Here is a 16,299-nt window from a genome sequence, read left to right as displayed (position 1 = left end):
AAAAAGACAGTCACAGTTAGCAGGAGTTGAACTCCTGGAATTGGGTTTTAGGGTAGAGATCAGGGTTATGACTGGCTTAAAGACAGGGGTAGGGCTAGGAAGGCACAAAGTCATTAATATTTGGAAAACCTTTGAGGGAATTGTATGCAAGTCAATGTCTTTAGAAGAGTATCAGTACAAGTTTGTGTGTGTGTGTTTATTTACCTGTGCACAGCGTCTGTGGTTTTCACACCAAACTAGAACTTGGTCACTCTGGAAGAGACAGAGAGGACGAGGTTTAAAACAAACACAGACAGAGAAGTACATCTTTCACCAGTAAATACTGTGCTTGACTCATTCGTGTGAGACTGCTGTCTTACATACAAGGAGCTGGAAAGCAAAATATTGTTAATAAAAGGTCACTGACCAAATTGCATAACCAGAGTAAACCTGACATACAGACACACTCAAGCTTTCTCTTATTTACATAATTATCCTTGGGTGCAAAATGACTAACACAGTGTGTGTTTGTGGTTGCCGAACCAGACAGAAGCCACGTCACTTGGTGAGATGCAAGTGTGTGTGTCGGTGCCTGTGTGCGTGCACAGTTACTGTTAAGTGAGTCAAGACCACCAGTAAACATGGCTGCAATAACCGCTGTGACAGAGGGAGACGTCATCTGATGACCACAGCGACAGAAATACAGATTAACCAAACCAAAACGACTTTTCAAATTTTGTCTTCCATCCAAATAAAACTCATCCATAGTTTATATTGAATCCATGACAAGCCTGCAAGGTGTTTTGAGATCATATCTGTGACACAAAGAGGCCCTTGAAACCTGAGCTACATGACTTTTTTGTCATTAGTGTGAAATTCCGACACCTTGTTATAATATCATGGTCGAAATAACTGGCAGCTTCTATATTAAGTTCACACCTCCCGTTAGTGAGCACCTTGTGATTATTTACATTATCAGTTGATCTAATGATTATATTTGATGAATCCAAAAGGATGTTTATTCTATAAAATAAAAAATGTAATTCACTGTCATTCAAATGCAGACTGAAAACCCTCCCAGGTGTTTTTAGTGTGCATTGTTAAGATAGTCAGTCAGTGTGGCAAAACTGCTGCTCTTCCCTCTGAAATGCTTTGTCATCATCAGCACAATCATGATGGCATCATCCAACATCAAAACAGCTATTAGAATACTGGTGTGTGTGCATCCAGGGAGTATATGAGCCTCTAGTGTGTGTGTGTGTGTGTGTGTGTGTGTGTGTGTGTGTGTGTGTGTGTGTGTGTGTGGAATAAGCCTTCTTAACAACTCGCAAACCCTCTCCTGTGTGTGCTGTATTTAGCCTGAACCAGGCTAAACACCAAGCTCATCTCTGTCTCACACACACACACACACACACACACGTGCACACACACACACACACACACACACTTTTCAGGGCTTCTGCTCTTTTAAGTAGCCTTTGTGCCTCTGTTATAATGAGGGTTACAGGGTTAGAGTTGGGGTAACAGTGCAAAGGTTAAGGGTTATAGATTAGCTGTTAAGCGCTTTCACGCTACAGATGATGCTGAATTGACTTGTTCACTCTTAACATTCAAAACAGATGCATATTGACTACTTTGGTAGCTGCTAAAGAGGCTAAATTGGACGTTGATGTATGAAGATGGGGGCTTAATTCCCTCATAAGCCCTGTAGAGATGTCACATGCAGCAGCAAAAATAATTTACTGTCACCAGAAGAACCAAGGAGTGTTACTGAAATGAGGGAAAGATTAAGGCAGTGACATACTTTTAAAAAAAGTGCTGGTCTGATAGTAATGTTAAAAGCTTCTCTCAGACTGTAAGACGGGGAGGGCTGCCTCTCATAATTTTTTTGTCAATTTCCAAAACTTACAAACCATCAGTCACGCCTGCTTTCTGCAGAGTGTCCATTGAGCATATGTGTGAAAATGGTCAGAGCTCCAAGTTCTCTTCAAATTTTGTTCGCCTCATTCCTCTCATTCTCTCACCCCTGTCCATGTCCACGGCTACAGCTGCTTACTATTGCCTTGTCTGTCCAGCTGTCTGCAGCTGCGAAGAGGTAGTTAGTTTTCAGAGAGGAGAGGAGTGCAACTGAAATCAGGATCACGTTCTGACGAAAGGCCACAACACATTACCTCAGAGTAGCTTGAACAGAGATTCTGTCTGAAATTATTGTTGGACGCAATCGTGAGAGAAAAACAAGTGTATTTCAGGCCCATGCTAGTATGCCTTTAAGACTAAATGAGTATTGATGGGATGGACACCCTTGGCTTAACAGTAAGCTAGGCAAGTTGTTAAAAGGGATAATGCTGAGGCGATTGCTTAACCAGCCTCCAATAGAGATGGATGAGAGAGAGGAGAAGAGAGCAGTGGAGCATTAAAGTAATGGTTAAATCTCTGATGAATAGATTGTCTGTGGGGATAAATGAATGGAAAGAGGAATAGATGAGAGGAGAAACAGGGGAACGGGTGTCATGGTGACACCTTCCTCCTCTCTTTCCTCCTGTCTTCAAGGCATTTTCGGATTGTGCAAAACTAATGTTGCCCAGGTCCTACTAACTGTAAATTATAAATGCTCAAGCTGCCGTGGATACATAGTAGCTTCGTAGTTCATTCAAACAGAGGAGGTTCTTAAATCTCTCAAACATTAGAACTTTTCTAAGCACCTGATGTCGCCGAGAGGCAGTCACACTCTCCTTCCAGTGACTCTGTTGGATGAATAATGTGAATAACCTCACTAATCTGTGCTTGAAATGTTAAAAAGACACTAAGTCTCCCTCTGCATTTTCAACATTTTCACTTCTATACTCTGGAAAAACTGGTAGTTTAACCAAAGACAGACATTCAAAAACAGAAAACATGTTTGTCATGTAAACAGGCCACGTGTCCACGACATAATAAGGTTTAAATAAGGTTTTTGTTCTCTACATGTTAAGTGTTACATGTTTTGTTGGATATTGTTGGAGTTTTCTTGTGAACAAACATTATGTGTTTAAATTCAGTGTTGCGCACCAAAACACATTGTGTGTATCCTTGAGGTCTAACAACAGTTGAATGTGTTTCTGTTTTCATAAAACATTTCCAGATTTGATGTTTGTTAACATTTTGAAACTTGCATCATTTACGTCCATGTTTGCATGCTAATGGTCTTCATCTTCACTGCCTGTGTTGCAACATTGCTGTTTTTGTTGGTTATAACCACCACCGGTCAGTCAGTGGAATAATGTGAAAACAAAACAGGGATGAACTCATACAAACGTTGCTGTTAGTGGTCAAACCCTCCACGGGGTACCTACAAGTTGCTTCAGTGGTGCAGAATTGTTACCCTGGCGTGCAGCAGTGAAACAAATTCCACCCTCAGATAGTCTTTCAGCATCAGTTTATTATGTTTAGTGAATTCCAGGAGTTTTGTTGTGATGAGGTGATATAAATATACTTTTACTACTTTGGCCTGTTAAAAATTCCCTGAATTTCCCAGAATGTCTTTCTAAAGTTGCCAAATGAAAGTTCCTGGACTGGCTGGTTTTTATACGTAGGGTGAGAGACCAATAATGTCAAGTACTGTACATGGATGAAAGAGTCTCACAGCTGCATTGCAATCTGGTCTATTTGGGTTGCATTAAGTAGAGAATAATGTCTCTGCCTCTTTGAAAATATTTGGTCCCTTAATGACTGCAGAACAGTGGAACAAAATGATGAAAATAGAAAAAAGGGGAGTGGCGTTTCGACTTTATACACTGCTGTGGAATTAAGGAATTCTTTCAACTGAATTGAGGGCATTGTACCAAAAATACAACATGGATATCTTAAGTTTGTTCATCTTTGCTTTATGATAGCTTCATCATACTGTTCTGGCTGAGTGATATGACACCAAATGGTTTTGAATCTTAATCATATCCACATTAGTCACAATCAAATTCACGTGACAGCTCTAATTATTTCTTGAACTCCACAAAATATCATTGCATTGCCAATTGCAAATATCCAGTATCAAAGGTATCCAGTCAAAATGTTGCGATTTTTGACTCTGGCAATATTGCTCTGTTCCGAGAAGCTTAATCAAGGTGGGTTGAACATTTGGTTAATTCGACCAGCCACCACTGCCTTTCTAGGTGGAGAGGAAACACAGATACAAAGGATTGGAAGAGGATCCGAGTACAAAACACAGACACACACCCACTAAACTCTTCCTCTTCCTGCTTCTACTTATCCAGATTAGCCTCCTTTGGTCATTCTTCCTGTCTTCCATTTGTACCCTCTTCCTCTCAGTCTCTCCACATTGCTGCCAACTCTTATAAGGATTTTAAAAACGATGGTGATGATATACTGTAGATGCTCCATTCAAAGAACTGAGGACAGTGTAGAGGCCAGTTAAACATCTCCAGATTTTCACTGAGGAGATAAAGCTGCTTTCCCCCCTGCTGGCCTCACATCTTCATCCAGTCTCTTAATCTTTTTCACGCTCTCTGTCTTTTTTTTTTGTCTTCCTCACCATAACATCCCCCGATTTCTGTCACTACTCCTCAGCCCCCTCCGCAACACACACATTAATGCAAACACACGTGGTTGTACACGTCCACACACTCATCCCAAGTCAATTTCATGGGACATATTTGCTGTCAGAGCCAATCAGGCCAGTTTAGATGGGCCTGTGTGCCGTATGGCTATTAAACGGTGGTCAAAGTAGGGTTTTGTAGGGTCTCAGAGTGTGTGTGTGTTTCTGTCTGCGGCAAAACAGCTGCACATGTTGAAAAAGTCGGGGGAAGAAAGGGAGAATTGGACGAAAGTGGCTGGAAGAAGAGAAAAGAAGTTGGATGTGGGAGACTGAGAGGAAATGGGAGGGAGGGAGGAAGTTGAAAAGAGCAGAGGGGGACAGACAAAAGAAGGTGAAAGATGGAAATAAATGTTAGTTAATAAGAGCAGGGAGGAGACTGGCAAGGAGTGGTGGATACTAGTTGTGAAACAGGACGCAATAAATTTTGGTGACTGCTGTTTGTCTGGCTGGAGTTATTTTATTAATGTGAAGCCAGCAGTGCATTTTCATCCACAGTGGAAGAACATTTTTAAATTTCTATAGTTTTGATTATGGATGAAGCCGTATGTGGTGACACATTTACATTTAAACCACAAAACTACCTACCTACAAAACTTTTTGGACCAAAGGCTTTTGTGCATTTTTTGATTCTTCCTCACAAGATGCCTTGCACGAGAAATATGAGGAAAATTTCGCTTCAACCCAGCTCATGATGTATGACTTAGCACAAAAAAAAACCATACAAAAATCCCACTTCATTTTAATGATGGATTTCCACATGCCTGGATTTCACACCAACACAGGGTCTTGAACTTCTTTCTATCCTGGGATCCACAAGAGAAATTTGCTTGAGGCACGAGAGACCCGTCAGAAACAGAACTGACCCACGGAGTGAGAAACACTTGCACTGAAGGATTTCCACATGGCTCTGATGACTGCTGAGTCCACAGTAATCATTGCTGAAGAATAATAACCTGATATTACTGGATGCAACAGCAGGAAAGAGTCAGGGACACAAACACACACGCAGACACTCACAGAAACATGTGCACGGTCCACATGCACGCGCACAGCTGCACACACCCTTAAGTGTTTGAAAGAGAGTGAGATATAAATCACACTTCTGCCAGATGCAGCGATAAAAAGTAAGTGTGTGTGTGTGTGTGTGTGACAGAGAGACAGGAGAGAGTGTGTGTGTGTTGTGGTCAGTGTTTGCGGTGAAGCGCAGTAGAAAGTCTATTTAACACGAGGCATTAACTCTGCTAATCACACCCAGATGACCAGTGTGTGTTTGTGTGCGTGTTTGTGTGTGTGTGTGTGTGTATACCTACTGTTTGTGTGAGTGTGTGTGGTGAGTGTATCATGACTAACTTCCACTCAACAGAGCAGTTCTTCCAAAAAAGCTCATGTTGAGGGCTGAACATTCCCGACAGAAGCCCCTAATTAGTCTATGTGTTTGTGCCCGGTTGTGTGTTTCCGTGCACGTGTGTCAACGTTAGTGTTTGTGGTGCCCCACATCCTGTAAACAACAAGCGTCACAACAAAGTGGTTGTTATACGGCCCTAAACCTTGCCTCATCCGACTATTACGTCGGCTTGTGTGTATCTGTTTCGGTCCAGCTCCAGCAGCAGCGATGATGAAAATCGGTAAAGAAACACTCTGAGTGATCAAAAAATGAAAGGAAAAGTTCACCATTTTGGAAAAACAAGCTTACCGCCTTTCTTACTGACATGATGAAAATATTGATACCACTCACATATCTGTGTGCGAAATGTGAAGCTACCGCCAGCAGCTAGCTAGTTTAGCTTAGCACAAAAGCTGTAAAAAGCTGAAAACCAGTTGCTTGGCAACCCGTGGAGATTCCAGGAAGTTGCTGTCCCTAATCAAGTAATGGCCCAACACATACCTCCTTGTAAAACTGTGCCATATTTCATCTTTGTTTTTTGTCAGGATGAAACAAATGAGATTCAACATGTTACTTAGTGAGCTTTAGTGGTGCTTTTAGGTGGATTCTGTTGGCTTTGGTCAGAGGCAGGCGAGCTGTTACCCCTTGTTAAATCAGCCAACTGCTGGCGGCAGCGTCATATTCAGGGTGCAGAGGAGGATTGTTCAAGTATCAGATATAAGATGCCGTCATGGTGTTGATGTGGTAAAAGTCTTGCTATCTGTCTCTCTTTATGTAGCCGAGAGAACAAAGTCACGCCGGTCAATGCTTTGCCATTCCAGCGGTGATTTAGTGTCTTGGAATTTCTCGTCCTGGTTTCAGGTGAGAGTCACTCCTACGCCGCCACAATTTTATCACCATCTATCCCTGGTTCAACTGATCAAATGACAGGGCAGTCACAAAGCCGCAGAAAGAGGTAGAGGATTTATCAGAGGTGAATCAAACAAGCCTTTGTCTCCTGCCTGTCTCTCTGCTTTCCTGTCTGCCTGCACGTCAGTCCACTTTTTAGCCTGTGTATCAGTTCGTCAGGCTGTCTGTCTGTCTTCATGTATGTTGGTCACACCTGTCTGTGCGTCTACCTGCTCGCCCGTCTTTTCCATCTCTCCTGCCTGTCTTCATGCTCGACCGGGTCGGTCTACCTGCCTTTATCTCCCCGTCTGTCTCTATGCAACCTGACCTGACTGTTGTCTCTGGTCTTTTTCAGAGCGTGACTGGTTGGCTGACCGACCTCTGGGCTGATTAGACTTACCTACCACAGAGCAGCAGGGACACACACACACACACACACACACACACACGCGCACAAACACATAAACATGAATGCACAGGCAGCTCATTCAGCCTCGCACTGGCCCTCAGCCCTCGCTCGAACCGCTAACCATCCGCTCATCAGCACCACAGACCTGTGAGTGTTTAAGACACACAGTCTAATCTGATCTACTACGTACGTGCAAAAAGGTCCAGCTCTCGAGGCGAGGCTGCAGCTTTTTTTTTTTGTCTTATTTTTAGGGGTTTACACCAAGGAGGAATTTCAGAAGATGACAACACACCAGCACATATATGCTCATGTGCGTGCACACACACACACACACACACACACACACACACACAAAAGAGCTATAATTACACTATTACACCATACGAGGGGAAAGTAGTGGAAAACCCAGAGAAGCGGCAGAAAGAGAGGTGTAAATAGAAAACTGGTGACTCACATTCTAGTGGCTACACACTAGCCACACACACACTGAGAGAGAAAGAGCCAAAAACACAGGGTTCACCCACATGAAGCCAGAGGAAGCACTGTGTGTGTGTTCGTGTCTGAGTGTGGTGACAGAGCAGGATGAGTAAAGCTCTATTTGCCCTCGCTGATGTTATAGTTCCTGAAGCTGTTATCAAAAGGGTTTTTTTTTTGTTTTAAGTGTTATGTTCTTTAAATGAATGAACGCTGTAACACACAGTCGCTCCCAGCCCGTTAATCACTCTGTGTTCTGCTACACTGTCCTATAATAGGTCCGGGGAGCGATGCTGTTCCCCAGGATGTGGCTGAAGGGAAACTTGTTTCCTTGTTCGCTCAAAGTTAAGAGGCTCTTTTTAATTTGGTATAAGGCACAAAGTTTTCAGTGCCCATTTGTGTCCTAAAATGTTCTTCTGGTTCACGTCAACACCGTCCTTTGCTGTTTGTCACTGTCCCGCTAATCAATAATAACGTCAGTGCTGCCTCCCATACATATCTCAATTAGTGCAGCAACTAACAATCATCACTCAGTCATTTAGTCTACAAAATGTCAGAAGGTAATAAAAAAATTCCAGCCACAGCTTTCCCAAGATGTTATCAAACGTTGTGTTTTGTCTAACCAATACTACAAAAACCAAGAATATTGTGTTTTCTTTCACTTCACAGTGATATAAAACAGAATAATGGAAGACCTCAAGATTACTTTAAAATAACAATCAAAATAGTTGCCAATTAATTTTTCTACTAATCCACTAGACAACACTAATTTCAGTATGATGAAAAGAAATCATTCTAAATCTGATTTATATTGCAGGAGGGGAATTGTCTGAATGAAACCAACCATAGTGGGACGACTGAATGTGCTTCGTCCTTTCCAGTTTCTGTGAAACTTTCTCTAAAGGTAAGTTTGTCTGTTTGAAGATATCAGCATGCAGAGTGCTGGGAGTCTAATCACAGCATGGATGTCAACCGATGCCAAGAGTATGACAGAAAGCAAACTCACTCAAGGAATTAAAGAGTTGTATGAGAAAGGAATGCAGCCTTTTGTTCACTTTCAAAAATGAAACCCAAGTAGAAAAGGAACGTCTGGCCTGTTTGCTACCTCCCAGCCCGCTGGTCTCATTTCCATCGCTGCTGTTTGATGCTCAACATCTGACTACTGCACTCCACTTCATAAAGTTTAAACCAAATGTTCCCTTTCTCACACCTCCATTCCAGAAACCCCACCACACACACACACACACACACACACACACACACACTCTAGAGCTGAAGAGTCATCCAGGGGCCACCCTCATTACCCAACGCACAGGTGCCGGGACTCTATCCTGGATGGACGAGGACCAGACCAAACCTTTGTTTTATACATGAACATATGCAAACCCACACCCACACACACACTCACACATAAATACACACACTTTCTTCTACACACCTCAGAGCCACTGGGGCTAAACTCCGTGGTTAATGACTTTCCCACCCACTACACAGCATGCACATGTTGAAGCCGTTAACGATAAGTGGCTTTTCGAACTTGGTAACGTCCTAATGTCCCCGTTAATCTCACATTCCTCACTACAAAGGCCACAGAGCATGGGCCAGTGATTTCACTGAGATGAGTAATTTTGTCAACTATTATAAACCGGTAACCTAAATTCTTTCAGGGTACCTTTGGCCCTCTGAGCAGTGACACGGGGTAACTTCAATTTGAGCAACATCAAAACATTTGTCCAAAACACCCCATTAACCACGTTGGAAACAAGCCACTTATTTAGGTGAGATAAATCAGTTTCCTCTGATTAATAATTTAGGCGCTAAGTGCTCCACTGTGCTTTCCTTCTCTCGTGCATTACAACACCTCTTAGCTGATCTAAAATCACTGCACAACACGGCTATGAGTGGCCATTGTTCCTGTAAAGACCATAAAAAGGAAAGAATGGCAAGCTTTATTTAGAGATTTGGATGATAATTACACAAGTGTGATGACCACATGCTGTATTTCTTCAGCAGACAACAGTCCATGCCAAGAGTGAGGGAACAAAGTGACACACCTATGAAGAAGCATGGTCAGGGGAGAAGGTATATCTGCTGCTATATCTCTTTCCTCAAATCAGACCAGACAACAAGAGCTGTTTCTTGATGTTTCAATTCAACAAGCTTTAATGGTGCAATTTAAAGTTGATGTTAATGTTTGTGGTTGCATCTGTAATTGAGAGCAGACTCAGCCAGTTGCGCAAAATTCACTGAGAGATCATTACGGCAGTGTATTATGAGAAAGCAGTGTTTCAACTTCAATCCCCCTGTTTTATTTACCAATTTGACTATTGAAAGCACCTTATTGATTCCAGATGCTCGTCTCTATCATAATTGCTGTTAACTTCACTTTTAAATATCATCCTGTGGAATATTTTTTGTGGGCGATGAACTGCTATGAATACGAAACCAAATCTAAAAACAGCGATATAAAAGGTAAGATATTAAAATACCATCGAGCAAAATGAGGCTGTAGTCAAGTGTCTATTTGATGCCGCAGACAAAATCTCTACTGATTCCACTGAACTACATAGATCAAGGCTGACAGAGTTGCATTTACATATACAAAGACACAGTCCGTAAAAATACAGAAGATACCTCTATTTTTCTAAAGCAAGAGTTTAGGATGGAACAGTGTAAATCTGTGCACCACAGATCGCTCAAGTTTGATGGCCAGATTAATGTTTTAATGAAAGTCATATTAAGTATCAAAGTGATGTCATTAGACAGGATTTTAAGAGGCAAATAGTATAAAAATCCACAATCACAGCACACTCTTTTTATTTCATGACTTCTAATTTATTGTGTATACACTGGTGGCTGCCTGGAGGTCACATTTGACCTCAGGCTCGGTTAACACTCTTAAGTAAAAGGACAAAGTGGTTGGAGGTACCTGGAGGTGTCTGAAGGCGGCGGTTAGTTGAGTCATGTGCAGAGTGAGGCACCTGGACGTGCATCTGGCGCTGCTCATTTTCTCCTGAACATCTTCCTGCTCCGGTGAACTCCTGCGGGCGCCAGTCGCCGCCAGCACCGCGCACAGGAGCACCAAACCGGCCCGACAAACTGCCATCACACCGGGAGGAGGAAAAAAAATAAAAAAATCAAGGACGAGAAGTAAATGGAAGCACAAATTAGACGGCAGACTCCTCTTCCTCGTGTCCTGCTCTCGCGACCCTTGAAGTTCAGAATGAAAACACGCTCCTGTGCGCGCGCGGGCACGGAGCGGAGCGGAGCGGCTCTACCCTCCTCGCGGACACTCCCACCACCGACACGAGTTTAAACGCTCTTCATCCTCATTATCCTCGTCATCCTCCTCATCCCCTCTGCGATTTTTTTCACTTCTTCCTCCTAATACTCTACCCATCATCATCGTCGTCGTCATCATCATCATCATCATCAGAAACTCATTCCCATCACCTGAGCACGTGCAGCGACCACCGTTATCCTCATCATCCTGATAACCACCATCATCACTTTAGTGTATTTCATAGTCATCGTCATCATCATCATCATCATCATATTCACGTTTATCTTCTATTGCATCACTGCAGCACTCCGCCACCATCTTCATCATCAACTTCCACGTGGTATCATCCTCTTCATCACTCAAACTGCCTGTGTGACTGGTTTCTTCATCTTCAGCACCATCATCATGACCCACCACTGTCACCTTCATCATCATCATCATCATCATCATCATCATCATCATCATCATCATCATCATCAACAACACAGGTGGTTATGCAGCAGGCCTTTTTAACTAAGAGCATCTACGTTATATCCCAAAATATTCAAATTAGGTTACAAAAGTGATGTGATGGTTTATTTAGTAAATGTCACTCTGCTCTAAGAGTTCAGCTGCAGATCAGCACCCTGGAGCGAGAGGATATAGATCTTGTTTTGTGTGTCATCCATGGTGAAAATAACGAAATGAATGTTGGCTGAGTTCCATTTAGCTGCTTCAGAGTCCTGTTGTTGTTCATGCTGGCTCAGTGCCACACTGTCATGACTTCCTGGGGCATCATCAGTAACACGTGTGCTTTTAAGTCAAACTGTCCGCTGTGAAAAAGGCCTGTTATTCATATCCATCTTCATCATCATCAGTGTCATCACTGTTGTCGGCGCCACACTCAACTCCAAAACTGTCATCGTCGTCATCGTCATCATCATCATCATCATCATCACCACCACCATCATCGGCATCGTGCTTCCCTGCATAATCTTCACCACTATACTAGAATCATTATCTTCATCCTCACCTCCTCAGCTTTACCTGCATCATCATCATCATCATCATCATCATCATTATGTATCACCTTTATCTTTATACATTTTTCATTATCATTCATTACGATCCCCACGATCGGGATCATCATCATCATCTTCTAAATCATCATCATCACTATCATAACATTCCATCTAACATTGAATTTAAATCAGCTCTTTGCTGTAATCACCATCTTCCTTGTTTTCTTTCGCTTCACCTGTGCTCATCATCATCATCATCACCATCACCATAATGCTGCATTCAGGGACAATCTTCATCACCGTAGCATCATCATACTCATCCTCACTGCCTTCATCGTCATATATTTTCTCTTGATTCACCGTTATCATCTTAATCTTCCTCTTTTTCATCCACATGATGATCATAATTACACTCTTATTTCCATCATTGCCATCACCATCATCATCATCATCATCACAAATAAACAGATCAATATAGCAGCTATTGAGTCAGTAAGTTCTGGAAAAACAAGATCAAACTGCTGAGACACAGTGCAGTGAAGCATTTATGGCCAAATGGTTTGCATGGCAGGCTGTTGTTTCGGGCCTATTAACACTTTATTATTACTTTTGTGAAAAACAAACTTCTCTTTCTAGTCTGGGAATCCTCTCCAAGGGTAATTATTAGAGCAGACTAATAAAAGAGCATTTATTAATGGGAAAGATACCGGAAGAATGTGCTGAGGTAGGTGTCTGTCACAGAGCCATTCAGTGTGTTAGTCACCACTTTTCAACAGCAACTGCAGAGCCAAGTGGAGCTTATCAGATCCAGGGCCAAGTCAAGATGTTTAGGACACATGGTTGAAAGCCCTATTTGTTTATGTGAAACTGTAACCCAGCGGAGGAGTCATCTCTGTTGGCAATGAGATGCAGAAAGAATCACCTACGTTTTGATTTAGGGGAAATGGAGATGTATAAATATTTAGGAAGTACTGGCAGGACTCTGCAGTGGAAACCAGACTTTTCATTCTGTCCTCGTATAGAAAGAGCTGCATACTGCAGGTTAGTGATAGTTCAGACCAGTGATTAACCCTCAAATCCAAGATATCTCAGGCTGTGAGTTGTGGTTATTGTCGTTTAAACGGTCAAAAACCCAGTGATACGTAGTCTAGAAAGAAATACATCAAATACTTACATGTGAGAAACCTGAAACAGCAAATATTTGGCATTTTTGGTTGAAAAATGACGACACCAATTAATAGATTTTCAAAAAGCTTGGTGAACAAAACTTTTGAGCATTTTTACCAATTAAATTTCCTCTCACATTATTTTATTTGAATGACTTTTACCAGCCCATAGGAATAATAACATTCAGTATTTCACAAGAAAAAAATCTAAAATTTGAGCAGTCTGAACAAATACACACAAACAGAAATGCTCACCTTTGCAATATGTTGATTGATTGATATGTTGATTTCAGATTCATCCTGGGATCCTTTGGAGGGTCCCTGCTCCCATTTTGGGAACCACTGATCCAGACGGGACTCAAACTTCATTATGACCTGATGAAAACTGCAACAGTACGTCCTTCTACAACAGAGACACATGTGCAGAGTTAAACTGAGAGACAAAAGGTGAATAAGTAATGTGCTGTGAGACCATATATAAATCAGGAAGCATAAAATCAGTTCTTACACACACCAAACACACACACCCCTCTCTCACTCATACACACACACACACATAGTTGCCCATAGTAGTTGCCCATTATCTAAATGACCAAAAGAATATTTTCATATTATCATAAAACACCCTGCTCAGGTTTCTGAGTAAACCATTAGTGGAGCAAAGACCCTCCCCAACACATACTCAAACATCACACAGTGTCACACACACACACACACACACACACACACACACACACACACACACACACACACACTCACACACTCACACACACACACACGTAACAGAAGTATTCACCGTCTGTCCAGATCTGCTTGTTGATTAAAGCCAAATGTCTTCGAATTGCATGGAAAGAGAGAGAGAGATGAAGAGGGATAGAGAGACTGAGAAGGAGAGAGGAAGTAAAGAGAAACAAGCAGACAAGGAAAAAAGAAATATGGCAGAATCTCAGCTCTTAATCAGCCAGTAGAAATCCACCAGAGAGTGAACACTAAAATATCTCTCTTCTATTATTTTACGCTAAAACCGGTCAATACTTCAGCCTTTCAATCTAAACTTGATTTACTCTGGGATCTTAACCTAAATATTTCTAGACACCTGGCTACAGCACAGTAAGGGAGCTTGTTTTGTCAGGCTTGTGTGAATCAGTTTGTGTGGGTGGTGACAGGGTTGTGCTGTCTGGTCTAATTCACTTAGACTGACATAAGGACTGATTTCTATTTCAGCAATGGATTTGTTTCTTTAATGTTCACAAGGAAGATTGAGTTTCATAATCCATGCTAATAAGGGAAGCTATACCGCTCCGTGCAGCCCTCTGATGATGATGTTTAATGAGCCGGTCTGTTTGACATCTGACTTCTGGACCTTCATCACAACCTACCACATAAACACATTTTATCACAACCAAAGCCAGCAGAATTAACCCTCCCTATGAACTACAGAACAGAAAGGCTGTTTCCAATTTTCAAACATAATCTTTATGTATTTAACATGTCACTGATCTAATCCAAACTGTGTCATCTTCTGAATCCCAATCCATTTAACCGTTTCTGTCACAATTCGTACATGTTGTTATCATTCCCGTTTGAGATTATTGAAGTGGTCAGAGATTATTCCCCGCAGCTGGTGCGACTCACAGCTCATCTGCTAGTCGTCTCATTCCTCTCACCTTTCAAGTCTTCAACAGAACTGATTCTCAAGCCATGCTTCAGGGACATATAAGCGGCTCCTTGTGAATGCTTGGCTCAGTAAGTGTTGTCAAGAGCTCAAGGAAGGCAGAGTGTTTCTGTGAGGAGCCACAGTGACACTATGTGGCATATTACAGCAATCGCAATTACGGACTAAGGACTATGACCGTATACATCAGTTGTTTTGGTTAGTTTACTTAAACACGGCAAAAATTATTTTAGAGGTTAGCGTTTGAAAAACAGTGTAAGAGTTAAGTGGATCGTGGTGGTCGTTTTCAATGTTGTTTCCAAAGTTACATTTTCACTACTTCCTGTGTGACGTATGTGATCTGGTAATTTCATGCCTGTCCTCTCATGTTGATCAAAAGTCTTTAACTTAAAATCATGTGGATGCGGCAAAGCAACTGCCCTGCAAATTCTATTTTAAGTTCCCTTGAAGCACAGCGCAAGACTTTTACAGAATACATAAGGGAGGTAAATGAACAAATACATACTTGTACTGTTTTCCTAACACCTGGCAATTCTGCACACATCCTCGGCTTTCTAATGATATAGCACTCATTAGGGTATAAGCAACAGAGCACACCGTTTGTCTATTCAAAATGGTGGGAATTAAAAAAAAAAACATCTTGTGGCAGTAAGGGAGGTACATGATCACATTTATACAGATATATTGTTTCTGTTCTTCATAAAAATGTTGTTATTTTTATTCATGTGAGTCTTAAATAGATTAAATTAGATGTATATGTTAAGTTTAAGCCTTTCAAAATACACATTTTAAGCCAGGTCCTTTGTTGATGACAGTAAGACTTGCCTCTTCCGGTTTTGTAACCATTTTCCATACTTTAGGAAACAAAGCACTGAGTGCAGCCGGAAGGATTTTGTTTAAAAATTATTGAAGGACAGTCAGATATCGAGCTGCCGGGGATGAAGAAGAACAGAGGCAGGCGGTAGAGCAGGAAGTTGAATGCTCAGATGGAGACATAACAGCTGAGGAGGGTCATGAAGAGGAAGTTGACATGTAAACGATTGGGTTCTGTGGTTTTAGTTATTCAACACAGACTAAAAGGAGACAGAGATTATTCGACTCACTTTATTGACTCATTTACTGCTTACAATCAGTTTACATTTACATTTACAAGCTGCTGTGCTATTCTATGTCTTAGATTCTTATTAGATTTTCACTTACGTATTTTCAAATCTTATTTCACTTATTCATTGATTGATTGATTATACATATTTGTATAAGCACTGCTGGAGGGAGTCTTAGTACTTAGAAGTTCATTGCCATTAAGAGCACCACTGTGATTGTCTTATGTCAAAAGTCTTATGAGGCTTTCTGGGCAGGACTATGTAATTTGGTAAGAAATCCACAGAAAGTCAGACTATATTTAAAAAAAATGCTTCCAAATAATACACATAATTACTTGTGTGACCA

General features: G+C 41.6%; 1 protein-coding gene across 1 annotated transcript in view; it reads right to left on the bottom strand.

Moving 5' to 3' along the window:
• The window catches only part of anos1b (anosmin 1b), a 38,812-nt gene extending 27,891 nt beyond the window's left edge, over positions 1-10,921 (bottom strand). The window contains exons 1-2 of the mRNA XM_070832612.1: positions 10,655-10,921; positions 205-252 (exon numbers count right to left, since the gene is read on the bottom strand). Of these exons, the coding sequence (XP_070688713.1) occupies positions 205-252; positions 10,655-10,831 (225 nt within the window). The 5' untranslated portion in view covers positions 10,832-10,921. The remainder of the gene's footprint in view (positions 1-204; positions 253-10,654) is intronic.
• Between the last annotated feature and the right edge of the window lie 5,378 nt (positions 10,922-16,299).

The sequence above is a fragment of the Pempheris klunzingeri genome, chromosome 6, assembly GCF_042242105.1.
Source record: "Pempheris klunzingeri isolate RE-2024b chromosome 6, fPemKlu1.hap1, whole genome shotgun sequence".
NCBI lineage: Eukaryota > Metazoa > Chordata > Actinopteri > Acropomatiformes > Pempheridae > Pempheris > Pempheris klunzingeri.
The sequence above is the reverse complement of the archived record's forward strand: the minus strand, read 5'-3'. Positions and strand labels throughout refer to the sequence as shown.